General features: G+C 39.0%; 1 protein-coding gene across 3 annotated transcripts; it reads left to right on the forward strand.

The window, feature by feature from the left end:
* Positions 1-47: 47 nt before the first annotated feature.
* MAIP1 (matrix AAA peptidase interacting protein 1) lies at positions 48-13,464 on the forward strand. 3 transcript variants are annotated; one of them, XM_061381040.1, is made up of 6 exons: positions 48-497; positions 7,253-7,324; positions 7,741-7,867; positions 9,384-9,531; positions 10,326-10,378; positions 11,268-11,355. In XM_061381040.1, the coding sequence occupies exons 1-5, from the start codon at positions 48-50 to the stop codon at positions 10,372-10,374; spliced, it is 846 nt and encodes a 281-aa protein (XP_061237024.1). In that variant the 3' UTR covers positions 10,375-10,378; positions 11,268-11,355. The 3 variants fall into 3 exon arrangements, 2 of the variants coding, with proteins under 2 accessions (XP_061237024.1, XP_061237015.1); XR_009729666.1 differs by lacking the exon at positions 10,326-10,378 and having other exon boundaries at positions 9,430-9,531; positions 11,268-11,357; XM_061381031.1 differs by lacking the exon at positions 10,326-10,378 and having other exon boundaries at positions 11,268-13,464.
* The last annotated feature ends 1,128 nt before the right edge of the window (positions 13,465-14,592 follow it).

Below are 14,592 nucleotides of genomic sequence, written 5' to 3' on the forward strand. Positions count from 1 at the left end.
ACCGACTTACTTTCCATGATGCACAGGCAAGCACAAAGGTCACAAAAATGGCGCTGGCCGTCCGTCTTTTACCGCGCTTGCTACTTTCTCGGCCTCTACCGGGCTGGGCCGCCCGGCTCCGGACTCTCAGTTCGGCCGAGGTGAAGCGCCCATTGTCTGGACTTTGCTACTTATGCCGCCGCCGCCTCGGCTCGGGAGCAGCCCCATTTCCTCGAGTCTCTTGGGCCTCCGCGGCCTTGGCCCTGTCTGCTCGGGGTCCTCAGCGTCCCTTGCTCAGCCCCCTGGAAGTCGCCTCAACCCTCCCCACTTTCCCTTCTTGCCCCCGGCGAACCTACAGCACCGAGGAGCAACCGCAGCAGCGTCAGAAAACCAAAATGATCATTCTGGGGTTCTCCAACCCCATCAACTGGGTTCGGACTCGAATTTACTCCTTCCTTATCTGGGCCTATTTCGACCAAGAGTTCAGCATCACAGAGTTCTCAGAAGGAGCGAAGCAGGTTGGTTTATTTCTCTAGGAGTAACCTCTCCACCTCTCATGAATTCAGCAGTTAAGATTCGCAAAAGTGTTTAGCGATGAGGTTTCAACTGGGTCTCAAATGATCAAATGTGGGTAGTGACTCAAATACAGAGCCCTCTGGCCACTTGCTGTAAATTAAGCTGCTGCTTCTGTTTGCACGGTCTCCGAGGAATAGGGGATTGATGGAGACACCAATTTGAAGTCCTTTAATTACTTTTTCTGTCCTCCGCAGGTTTTGAATCAGATAGAAATGGATTCAAAGCCTATTTCGGTCACTTAAAAGCTCCATGGCTTTATTTCTTCTGAAATGTGATTTCTCTGAATGAAAAAAGAATGAAAAAGCCAATACTGATTATATGCTGGCACTGATATATTTACTTCTAGTTTTTTTAGTTTATTTCTATAAACACAGCCATTTATACTTATGTGATCTGTCAGTTACAAATTGAATGTTTTCAACTTTATATAATCAGTGTCAATATTAACTCGTGCTTTTTGCTTCCCTGAGTCAATTCTTGACTAATCTGTGTTTTTATAAGAAAATTTAAAAGCAAAGAGCAAGCATAGTTAATAGCATTATAAGGGATAAACCTCAGTTCCTGTCAGTTCTCAAAATCTTTTGTTTGTGCAGAGGAAATGAGCATGATGCTACTGTCCTTCAGGATTCCTGCAGATGACTTGTGAGCTTGTCTACCTCCTGCTCATTTATGTGTCAATAAGGAATGGAAGTCATCCTCCCATGGACAGGACAGCAGTCAAGCCTAACTCTCTACTTCCTTTGACCACAAAGGAGCATGGAACACTTTTTAGTCACTCTTTGATCCTAAAGGTCCTCCAGCTGTGAGCTATTTTAGCCCCCATCCTTGCTATTAAGTAGTATTTGCACCCATTCATCAGCCAGTCTGTATGCATCTTGCCTCATCTAAGTCAATTTTTGTGTATTTAGCCATTCTGATTTCCAAAAAGAATGTTAGGTCATCCATGGCAAATATTTAGAGATTCCATTAAACCAGTGGTTGCTTAACATGACCTTTCAGATCAAGCAAACCAGTTTTTTAACACCTAGAGTTTAAAACGACGTGGCTGAAAAGTCTTCCTACCTAGATCTCATAAGGCAACTCTTCCTTCTTTTGCATAGATGTAATTCTAGGGCTTGGGAATAATCTGGTGCATAAACGTTGGCTAGATTATCTACTCTCATGGGCTCAACTTGCCCTTTAAACTAACCTCCCAACTATAGAATATTATCTTCGAATGTGAGTATCAAGCTGTAAGTTAGATCATGCTGCTCTTGCTGCTGCTAAGTCGCTTCAGTCGTGTCCAACTCTGTGCAATCCCAGAGACTGCAGCCCACCAGGCTCCCCCGTCCCTGGGATTCTCTAGGCAAGAACACTGGAGTGGGTTGCCATTTCCTTCTCCAATGCATGAAAGTAAAAAGTGAAAGTGAAGTCGCTCAGTCATGTCCAACTCCTAGCGACCCCATGGACTGCAGCCTACCAGGCTCCTCCGTCCATGGGATTTTCCAGGCAAGAGTACTGGAGTGGGGTGCCATTGCCTTCTCCGATTCATTAACATGTTTCTTTTTCAGTCATGGAACATGAAAGACACCTTCATGCTCATTATTCTAGTCTAATTCCCTTTTACAGATGATAAAAATCAAGTCTAGAAAGGTCAAATGATTAACTCAAGAATGCATAGCTAGCAACTGCTGAGGTGCATTGTTCTGTGCAGAATGCATCATTCTACAAGCATTCTTCGTTCTCCAGAGTTACTAGAAATTGACATAGTTAAGTATAACCTAGGCAAGCTTTTTAAAAACATTTTATAATTTAAAATTTTTTTCTCTAAGTATAATTGTAATATTGTTACAGATATACAGTGTAACAGATATACAATGTAGTGATTCACAAATTTTAAAGATTACACTCCATTTATAGTTAAAAATATTGGCTATATTCCCTGTGTTATACAGTATAGCCTGTAGCTTATTTTAAACCAATCTAGGCAAGCTTTTATTCATCATGTGAGCCAGAGGAATAGGTGGTCCATTGATAGACAGTCCTTGCTTCTACTGCTGCTGCTAAGTCACTTCAGTCGTGTCTGACTCTGTGTGACCCCATAGATGGCAGCCCACCAGGCTCCCCCATCCCTGGGATTCTCCAGGCAAGAACACTGGAGTGGGTTGCCATTTCCTTCTCCAATGCGTGGAAGTGAGAAGGGAAAGTGAAGTCGCTCAGTCGTGTCCAACTCTTAGAGACCCCATGGACTGCAGCCCACCAGGCTCCTCCGTCCATGGGATTTTCCAGGCAAGAGTACTGGAGTTGGGTACCATCGCCTTCTCCTTAAACAGCTTTATTAGCCCCACAAACTTTACTTCCATTGATAAGTACATATGATATTATCCCTGTTACTGCCATCAAACCACATTAACCATTTACTGTTTGTTTTCCAATATCTTTACATATTTTGGCCTTTACTATGAAAGAAAAAGCTATTTCCCAGAAGCCTGTCTAGGTTGCGTGTCTGCGTGCTAAGTCACTTCAGTCGTGTGTGACTCTTCGTGACCCATGAACTGTAACTCACCAGGCTTCTCTGTCCATGGGGATTCTACAGGCAAGATTACTGGAGTGGGTTGCCATGCCCTACTCCAGGAATCTTCCTGACCCAGGGATCAAACCCATACCTCTTATGGCTCCTGCATTACAGGTGGATTCTTTACCACTAAGCCAGCAGGGAAGCCCCTTGTTAGGTTAAGAAATCTTATGTCATCAAAGCTTTATCAGGGCAGCCTCTTAATGGGACATTATTACCTTACAGGATAATTTGCTCAGGTTTGATTATTGGCCACAGAAACTAGAGTATCGTGGTTGGATTTCAACATGATTATGATGTCTGTTCAGTTCAGTTCAGTTTATTCGCTCAGCCGTGTCCGACTCTTTGCGACCCCATGAATTGCAGCACGCCAGGCCTCCCTGTCCATCACCAACTCCCGGAGTTCACTCAAACTCATGTCCATCGAGTCGGTGATGCCATCCAGCCATCTCATCCTCTGTTGTCCCCTTCTCCTCCTGCCCCCAATCCCTCCCAGCATCAGAGTCTCTTCCAATGAGTCAGCTCTTCGCATGAGGTGGCCAAAGTATTGGAGTTTCAGCTTTAGCATCAGTTCTTCCAATGAACACCCAGGACTGATGTCCTTTAGGATGGACTGGTTGGATCTCCTTGAAGTCCAAGGGACTCTCAAGAGTCTTCTCCAACACCACAGTTCAAAAGCATCAATTCTTCAGCCCTCATCTCTCTTCGAAGTTCAACTCTCACATCCATACATGACCACTGGAAAAACCATATTCTTGACTAGACAGACCTTTGTTGGCAAAGTAATGTCTCTGCTTTTGAATGTGCTATCTAGGTTGGTCATAACTTTCCTTCCAAGGAATAAGCGTCTTTTAATTTCATGGCTGCAGTCAGCATCTGCAGTGATTTTGGAGCCCCAAAAAATAAAGTCTGACACTGTTTCCACTGTTTCCCCATCTATTTCCCATGAAGTGATGGGACCGGATGCCATGATCTTAGTTTTCTGAATGTTGAGTTTTAAGCCAACTTTTTCACTCTCCTCCTTCACTTCCATCAAGAGGCTTTTTAGTTCCTCTTCACTTTCTGCCATAAGGGTGGTGTCATCTGAATATCTGAGGTTATTGATATTTCTCCCGGCAATCTTGATTCCAGCTTGTGCTTCATCCAGCCCAGCATATCTCATGATATACTCTGCATATAAGTTAGATAAGCAGGATGACATTATACAGCCTTGCTACTACTACTACTACTACTACTAAGTCGCCTCAGTCGTGTCGGACTCTGTGAACCCATAGACGGCAGCCCACCAGGCTCCCCCGTCCCTGGGATTCTTCATGCAAGAACGCTGGAGTGAGTTGCCATTTCCTTCTCCAGTGCAGGAAAGTGAAAAGGGAAAGTGAAGTCGCTCAGTCGTGTCCAACTCTCAGCGACCCCATGGACTGCAGCCTACCAGTCCCCTCCTTCCATGGGATTTTCCAGGCAAGAGTACTGCAGTAGGGTGCCATATACAGCCTTGACATACTCCTTTTCCGTGATGTCTGTTACTTCTAACCAAATTTCACCCATCTTCCACACACAAAAGCTTACTATAATACGTAGGTTGTTTCTAAACCCTGAGAGCATCTAAAATGTTTGCAAGGGATCATTGAGTCCATTGGGAAGTGTGCTTTTTCTCAAAATTCAACTCCATTATTATTCAGTTCGGTTCAGTCGCTCCGACTCTTTGTGACCCCGTGGACTGTAGCATGCCAGGCCTCCCTGTCCATTACCAACTCCTGGAGTTTATTCAAACTCATGTTCATTGAGTCGGTGATGCCATCCAACCGTCTCATTGTCTGTCGTCCCCTTCTCCTCCTGCCTTCAGTCTTTCCCAGCATCAAGGTTTTTTCCATTGAGTCAGTTCTTCATATCAGGTGGCCAAAGTATTGGAGTTTCAGCTTCAGCATCAGTCCTTCCAATGAATATTCAGGACTTATTTCCTTTAGAATGGACTGATTGAATCTCCTTGCAGTCAAAGGGACCCCCAAGAGTCTTCTCCAACACCACAGTTCAAAAGCATCAATTCTTTGGTGCTCAGCTTTCTTTATAGTCCAACTCTCACATCCATACATGACTAGTGGAAAAACCATAGCTTTGACTAGATGGACCTTTGTTAGTAAAGGAATGTCTCTGCTTTTTAATATGCTGTCTAGGTTGGTCATAACTTTACTTCTGAGGAGCAAGCCTTTTAATTTCACGGCTGCAGTCACCATCTGCAGTGATTTTGGAGCAAAATAAACGCCTCACTGTTTTCATTGTTTCCCCATCTATTTGCCATGAAGTGATGGGACCAGTTGCCATGATCTTAGTTTTCTGAATGTTGAATTTTAAGTCAACTTTTTCACTCTCCTCTTTAACTTTCGTCCAGAGGCTCTTTAGTTCTTCACTTTCTGCTATAAGGGTAGTGTCATCTCCATATCTGAGGTTATTGAAATTTCTCCAGGCAATCTTAACTCCAGCTTGTGCTTCATCCAGCCCAGCATTTCACATGATGTACTCTGCATATAAGTTGAATAAGCAGGGTGACAATATACAGCCTTGACGTATTCCTTTTCCTATTTGGAAACAGTCTGTTGTTCCATCTCCAGTTCTAACTGTTGCTTCCTGACCATTGTTGTTAGGGCTTCCATAACAAAATACATCAGTGTGGGTTGCTTAAACCATACTTCATTTTGTTGCATTTCTGGAAGCTGGAAGTCCGAGAACAAGGTGTTGGCAAGTTTGGTTTCTTCTGTGGCCTCTGTCCTTTGCTTGTAGATGATCATTTTATTTCTGTGTCCTCACATGTTTTTTTTTCCCTCTGTGCTCATGTGTCCCTGGTATCTCCATGTGTGTCCACTATTCCTCTTGTAAGCGCACCAGTCAAATTGGACTAGGGCCCACCCTCATTTGACGTCATCACCTCTTTAAAAGCCCTGTCTCCAAATGTAGTACTGAGGTACTGGGACTTAGGGCTTCAATTTGGAAAACCCAATCCAGCCCATAACAGTTATGAGAGTTGTCTATCTGACACACCTTTGCATCCTCTTTCTCTCATTAGTTCTTCAAATTTCTTCTTAGATGGTTCTTCCTTTAGGAAGCCCCCTTATTGTCCACCCAGATAGTGTAAGTTCTCACCTGTATTCTCCGAAAATCATCTTATTCTTATTCCTGTCATAATTCTTGGATTTGTCCATTTTCTTGGCTCTCTCCTCAAGTAGACAGGAAGCTCCTTGAAAACAGGTAGAGTCTTAATGCATAGCTCCATTCCTCATTGCTAGTAGTGTGGAGGATTGCAGTTGACTGTCTCCCACTTCAAAGTGGGATCTTGTACTTCAAAGTTGAGTTCTACTGCATTAAAACTGCAAACTTATTATCTTTTCTCCCACTTTACCAATGCCATATCTGTTTTAGACCTGTCTGAAGAGTTAGCTCAGACTATAAAGAATCTGCCCGCAATGCGGGAGACCCGCATTCAGTCCCTGAGTCAGGATGATCCCCTGGAGAAGGGAATGGCAGTCCACTCCAGTATTCTTGCCTGGAGAATTCTACAGACAGAGGAGCCTGGCAGCCTACAGTCCATGAAAGCACAGAGTTGGATAGGACTGAGTGGCTAACACTTTCACTATCTATCTTAATGAGGGTCAGCTGCAGTCCAGATCTCCAGACTCGCAGTACTTAGATTGTACTGCTTAGTACTTAGTACAGACTTAGGTTGTACTTAGTACAGACTTAGGTTGTGCTGCTATGTATTCAGGATTCAGAGGGGGATCATATGACAGTCAGGATGGCTGATTACTTCATCATTATTTAAAAGGAACTATATAGAAGATGTTTTTATTGAGAACCTAGTATGTACACCACACACTATCTTTTCTTGGGTCCTTGGAGTGGATACATCACTAGCAATCTGCCCACTTACTACTGTGCGTGTGGAAAGGCCGCATAAGAAAAGTCAACCAACTTTGAAGGAGTCATGCCTAACCATCGATATCTTAGTGTTGACCATGTTTATTGCCTTTATCATAAAACAGTCTTTGTTATACTTAGCCATTGAAGTATAAGCATTGTACATTGTATGGTATTTCACATGGTATCTTAAAATAATAATCACCACCCTTCCCCCACTTTTCTTTTGTTTTCAAGGCTTTTGCTCATGTGTCCAAATTGCTGTCACAGTGTAAGTTTGATCTATTGGAAGAACTTGTGGCCAAAGAGGTAAAGTATACTTTAATTTTCCTTTAAAAATAATTATTAATGTGTATTATTTTCTTTCGTTAGAATGATATGCATTGTCCTTATTTATGCTTTAAAGTAACATGTATGCCATCACCCAAAGTAGAGTCCCTCTGTCTTGCCTTTGGAGTACTCGGGGTCTTAAAAAGCATAGAATCACTTGCTACTTAAGGCATGAGTGAATATGATGTCTTTCAATTCTTACATAGAATGTTCTATTAGGAGTTATCTAACTGAAGAATCAGATGCCTCTCAGCCTTGCTTTTGAAAGTGAATACATATGGCTGTAAATTTAAAAATAGTTTTACAAAATACATTCCATGAAGAATTCACTCTACTTTTTGAAAAGCTTTTGACAGTTCAACAAGTGAACTCTGATTTGCTTTTTCCATACTTAGACTCTACGTGTATTGAAAGAAAAGGTTACTTCACTACCTGACAACCATAAAAATGCTCTTGCTGCTGACATAGATGAAATTGTGTACACATCAACAGGAGACATCTCCATTTACTATGATGAGAAAGGTAATCCTGGAGCATAGTCAATTTTAAATGGCCCACAGTTGTCCAGATAAGCTAAACTAGTGAAAGATCCTGGGATAGTGGCATTTTGTTGGTACAAGTGGATATTTATAGAACTACAGAGAAAATAATTTATTCATTCTTTAAAAAGTCTCTGGAAGACTTGGGGTATGGTAATTGTTTTGAATGCCTTTCTGTCTAGAAGTTTGGGATGGTCATGTACACATTGCTGTTTTTAAAATGGGATAACCAACAAGGTCCTAGTGTATAGCACCTGGAACTCTACTCAGTGTTATGTGGCAGCCTGGATGGGAGGAGGGTTTGGGGGAGAATGGATACATGTATAGGCCTGGGTGAGTCCCTTTGCTGTTCACCTGAAACTGTCACAACATTGTTTGTCAATCAGCTATACCCCATTACAAAGTAAAAAGATTAATTTTAAAAAAAGAACTTGTCCCTAATGCTGTTTAATTCATAGAAGAGAACATTGTCACTTAAGTTAATGAAAATTGCCCAAGACAAGCTGCTCCTACATCAAAATGAAAATATTTGTGTTTCAGATTTCCTAACTTAAAGGAAACAATTCAGTATTTTAAGTGTCCAGCTGTATGTTCAGTAGAAGTAAAAAGTAAAAGAAAAAGTAAATACTGTTAGCTAAAGACTGTTTTAAGAGTAACATTAACTCAGAACTCCCAATTGGATTTATTTGGAGACAGTGAAAATAATTGAAAGGAACTTTGGCGTTTATCTTGTTCTTTTCCTTGTCCTGAACAATAGCATTCCTGAAAACTCAGTGACTTACTTATTCCTTCTACAAATATACACATATGTATTATGTGCTAGGCACATAGGAAATCTAGCCTTTGCTCACACACTTGCCAAGGCAGTTCTGATTGAGAACTCTTTAACAGTGAAAATATTTTCACATACATGTTAATTTGAAACATTCAGAAAGGTACTTTTAATGATAAATATTTTCTTCTCCCTAGTATTTCAAATTGCATCTTAGCATCATGGTCACTGCCTGGTTTTTGCACAGGACATTCTCATAATCACTGGGCATGTAAAGTGAATTAGAGTAGAAGAGAAGTGTTTTTTCTTTCTGGCAGTTGGGGTTAAGTTAGCACCAAAAAATGTGTTTTTCCCCCTACTGTTTTTTGGCTTGACAATAGATACCTGTTATCATAATTTTATTTGTTTTTTTGTTGTTGTTGTTATCATAATTTTAGAAAATCCCACAAATGGAAAAGAATCCACATAGTACGGTTGGGCAATAAGTACCTGCTCAGTAAATAGTAGCTCTTATACTGTGTTACAGAGAGGGAGGCAAATACGTCGTAAACCCCAAGAGAATTTTCTAAAAATAAAAGGTGTCAATACAGGTACCTTAAGTTAGAATGAGCACAAAATTTGATGTGTAACAACTGTATAATTACTGCCAATTGCTGATTTCATTTTGGATATAAGGATGATAGATTATTGTCATTGTATCTGTATGTGTGTATGTTTTTTCTCTAAGGAAGGAAGTTTGTTAACATCCTGATGTGCTTTTGGTATCTAACCAGTGCCAACATCCCCAGTGAAGCCATAAGTGGAGCCCGTGTGTTCCAGGTTAAGTTGGGGGATCAGAACGTGGAAACTAAACAACTTCTTAGTGCAAGCTATGAGTAAGTCTAATCACATTTATTGTTTCCTTTCTTTAGGAAATGGAAGGTAGTATGCAGACATGAAAACTAAAGGGAGCTTTAGAAAGAAAAAATTGAAATTTGACAAGTATCTATGAAGAGAGATAGTTATAAAGACATACTGGCCACAAAATAGCGTTCAGAAATTAGGAAGCGATAATATTGCTGAACTTAAACAGTGTTTCAGCTGTCTATTGCTACATTACAAACCATTCCAAAACTCGGTGACAACAAACAGCCATTCATTTTGCTTGCTTTTCTACTGCTCTGGAATTTTGGAAAGGCTCAGCTGTGGGGTTTTCTCTGCTTTACCTGGCATCAACTGGGATGGTAGGAGCCAGGGATTCATTTCCACAATGGGCTTCCTCACTCATAGGGCAGCACCAGGATGCTCCTTGGCTTCTCCACATAATGTCTCATTCCCCAAGGCCTCTCTTTATAGCTTGGGCTTGTGGAGGTGTTAAGATAGTCACGTGTTTTACATGGTGGTTGGCTTCCAAAAGACAGAAGATGCTAGACGTAGCCCTCCAGTAAAGGGCTATGCCCAGGATTGGAACAGCATCACTTCTGCATGGTTTGCTGGTCCAAACAGTAACAGGATCTGCACAGTGAAGGACATGGAGATACTCCACATCTTCATGGGGCAGCAGGAAGGTCACATTGCAGAAGAGCATGTGAAATGTAGTTATGACCATCTTTGGAAAATAAAATATGCTGTAATTGGCACATGGACCATCCACTCACTAGATAATTATTGACCATCTCCTCTTTACCAGGTACTCTGGTGGGAGTTCAGACACAGAATTGAAGGGTTCCTGCCCTTAAGGAGGTACTGTCTAATGGGAGGTTAGCAACTTATTCAAATGAGACACTGTAGTGTATTATTGTGTGAATAAAATTTGGAACAGTGAACAATTCAAGAGAGTCAGTGGAGATATACTTCAATATCTGTTTAAAAGAATACTTTTACATCATCAAAGTTATACAAATTTGCTTTAAAACAATGAACAAAACCCCAAAATGACCTAAGAAAGAAAATGTATCCTGTTTCACTAAGGTAAAGAGAATTATATCTTCATTTTTTTCACTTCTTGAAGGAAATGTGCTTTTTTTTTTTTTTTCGTTTCTTTTTTCCTGTGTGGAATTTTGCTTTATTTGTAATTGCCCAAAATATTCTATATATTTAAGTACTTATTTAATTTAAATCTACTGAATTGTCTCTTTTTAAAGACATCATTTAGAACACTATAATCAACACTACCTTTGGTTGTTCTGATAGTCACTACTAAGATCACAGGCAGGTCCTAAAGACTGCTATTTTCAAGAATGAACTTAGTGCCAGCTGTGAGTAAATCTAATCACATAACCAACCTCCATGGAAGTGCTGTTTTATCACCATAGTCCAGTTTTTTTCTCCTCATATTAGGCATATATTATAGCTAGTACTTAGCAGAAAAACACGTTTCTCTCACGGACTGGCAGATATTGCAGTGTATATAGATCTGTCTATTAAAAATACTCAGTTGAGAATGCACTTCTCATTTTTGTGGGGATATTTTTTGTGATCAAATTAGTAGGTTAAACTTTTGATTTTTATTTACCATTATCTGTTAGCTTTTTGCTAAAAACTGCCTCAGCTATGTACTTGCAAATTACATAGTGATCCAGGAAATTTTTGAACTGATACAGGATACACATTGTTTATAATGTTTCCTTAGATTTCAGAGAGAGTTTACACAAGGAGTAAAGCCTGACTGGACCATTGCACGGATTGAACACCCAAAGTTATTAGAATAATTGTTCTTGGAAAAAGCAGCTTATTGAACTTTTGGCAATTACTGTGAAAGACTAAGGAAGAAAAAATTTTCAGATCAATTGATCTTCACTTTAATCAAGTTTGTGGATTACTTTTGTATTATTATAAAATGTTTCTTGTAGTAAATAAGCATGATACAATAAAGCATTTTCCATAGATTGTCATCACTTTCTGTAAAAGTCAAAGTAAAAAAAATTACAACAGCCCGTCACTGGTGTCGTATTCAGTGTCATTTCTCATGTTACATGTATATGTATATATACACAAACTAATTTTACAGGCAGTAAAGAAAATTTACTTTTCTAAATTCATAGTCCTGAAATATTTTATTTGTGGTTAATACACTTATACCAATAATTCAAGTATGAGAAAGATTTACTTTTAAAAAGTCACTGCTGCTATTTGATTACTTCTTTGTTCACTAGCTAGGTGAGAAAGAACAGATGAAATTACAGCAGATGGGTCACTGCAGAACTAAAAATCAGTGAACCTGACTAAAGTACAAAGAGAAAAAGAAAACAGAACAGTGCCTTAGTCCCCTATGAAATAACATCAAGTCTTTCTAACATACTTGTATTTAGACTCCTAGAAGATGGGATAAGGGAGACAAAACAATGTAAAAACAATGTCTGAAAGTTTTCCTAGTTATGAAAATTATAAACCCAGAGATCCAAGAAATTCAACCATCAGGGACACACATAAAGAAAACTAAAGTACATCATAATCAAAGTGTTGAAAACTAGAGAAAATTAGAAAAGCAGTTGGAGAAGAAAAAACAACCACATTCCATACAGAGAGTGACTATATTTCTTTTCTTAAACTCTGCAAGTTAGAGGCCTTGGCATGGTATCTTTGAAAGAAAGAAATATACCTGTTGACCTGGAATTCCATATTCAGGAAATATGTCCTTCAGAAAAGGTGAGAAAAGACTTTCAGACAAGGAAAAGATCATAGAATTTGTTGCCGGAAGACCTGTTTTATAAGAAATGTTAGGGGCCAGCAGACAGAATAGTTTGAAAATGGACCCATGCATATTACACAATTGATTTTGACAAAGGTGCCATGGTTATTTAATGAGAAAAGTCTTAACATAGAATAACTATATATTCACATGGTAAATAACCTCATCTTTTGCCTTACACGATACATAATTTTAGTACAAAATTTAGATTGTGAAATGGATCATAGATTTAACAAAAGCTAATACTCTAGAAATTCTGGAAAGAAATAGAAATTACTGTCTTGGGATAGAGAAAGATTTTTTAGACAGTGAATTGTGAAAAAATTATTAATTGGAATTAATTAAAATTAATACTTCTGCTCTTTGAAAGAGAGCAGCAAGGAAATGAAAAGTCAGGTCACAGGTTGGGGAAAACTATTTGTAATACATATTATCTGACAGAGGGCCTATATTTGGAATATATAAATAATGCTTATAGCTCAATAATGGAAAATTAGCTTTATACAGCTATCATGACTCATCAAACTGTGGACTTAAAATGGGTACATTTTATTATATGTAAATTATATTTTTTAATGCAAATTATACCTAAACAAAGCTTGCTAAAATATTTAGCAAGAAGACTAATTTGCAGAAAAATAAATGCTTAAATTTTTATATAATATAAAGCAGCTTATAGAAAATAAGATCAATAAGGCACATAATTGGCAGCCTGGATGGGAGAGGAGTTTGTGGGAGAATGGATACATGTGTTTGTATGACTAAGTCCCTTTGCCATTCACCTGAAACAATTATAACATTATTAATCAGCTATATCCCAATGCAAAATAAAAAAATTTTTAAAGGCACATATTACTAAAAAAGAAAAATGCAACCAGTTACACTGTTCACTTTCCAGTTACACTATCTGTTATAAGATACATCTCCAATGGTTTTAAAAATAGATGGGGAATGTTTGACTTAGAATCAATGAAATAGTGTTATTTATTGTTTGTGAAAATATAAATTGTAAAACTTCTAAAATGCAAGAGATGAATAAGGCACTAAATGCATGATAGTGGCAACTATCTGGGGAGGAAGGGAGTGGAAGGTGACTGTAATGTTTGATTTCTTCAAAAAAAAAACCTTGATACTTAAACTGTGGTCTTTGTGTATGTTTTCTCAATAAAAGGAGCCGGGCGTTGGGGGCAATTCCAGTTCTATACAGAAGACAAGAGTATCCTGAAACATATTCTTAGGGCAGAATGCAAGGACATTCTCAAAGCTGACTGAAGTAATGCTAAAAGTTATTTATTACCATTTAACAAACCCAAAATTGAGTCACTTAAAAATAACAACAGTTACTTTCTTTACTCATACACTTGGGCGGGGTTTGGCTTGGTTTGTCTGCTCCATGTAGTGTTGACTGAAGTCAGTTGGGGATATTTAGCTGAAGGCCAAGTTGATACAACATTGCTTTACTTGTGTGTCTGGTTTCTTGGAGATGTTTGGAAGGCTGGATGCACTGAGTCACTTTTGGTCTGAGCAATCTTTAAATTTTTCGTTACAAATTATGTTAGATACAGATGAAGTAAATTGGCAGATCTGCTATCCCAGTAAATTCTGTTGGTGTTACTGAATATAGCTGATCTATCCCTATTGTGTTGGGTTGTTTAATCGAAGATTTTGGTCATTTAAGGTTGTATGGTAGGGATTCTAGGTTTTTGTCTTAATCTCACTAGCTTTTATCCTTACGGATGCTACAATCCAGTTCCCGGTGAGCTCAACGTGTTTTTGGGGGTGGAGAGCGGGATGGGTGTGATGGAATTCTACATATCACTGATACCAGGAAGTATTTGTCTTTCTTTGGCTTATTTCACATAGCATAATATTCATTCAGGTTGTAGCACATGACAGGATTTCCTTCTTTTTTTAAGGCTGAACAATATTCCATTATATAAATATACTACACACACACATATATATATACACACCATATCTTCATTCATCTGTTAACAGACATTTAATTCATTTCCATATTTTGATTACTGTGAATAATGCTGCAATGAACATGGAAGTACAGATATCATTTTGAATAATGATTTCATTTTCATCTTCCTTGGATATATGTATCCAGAGGTGGATTGCTCCATCATATGTTAGTTCTATTTTTAATTTCTTGAGGAACCTCTATTCTGTTTTCCGTAATGGCTGTACCCCAATTTATATTCCCACCAGCAGTGCACAAGAGTTCTCTTTTCTTCACATTCTCGCCAGTTTGTTTACC

Source organism: Bos javanicus, chromosome 2 (assembly GCF_032452875.1).
Source record: "Bos javanicus breed banteng chromosome 2, ARS-OSU_banteng_1.0, whole genome shotgun sequence".
NCBI lineage: Eukaryota > Metazoa > Chordata > Mammalia > Artiodactyla > Bovidae > Bos > Bos javanicus.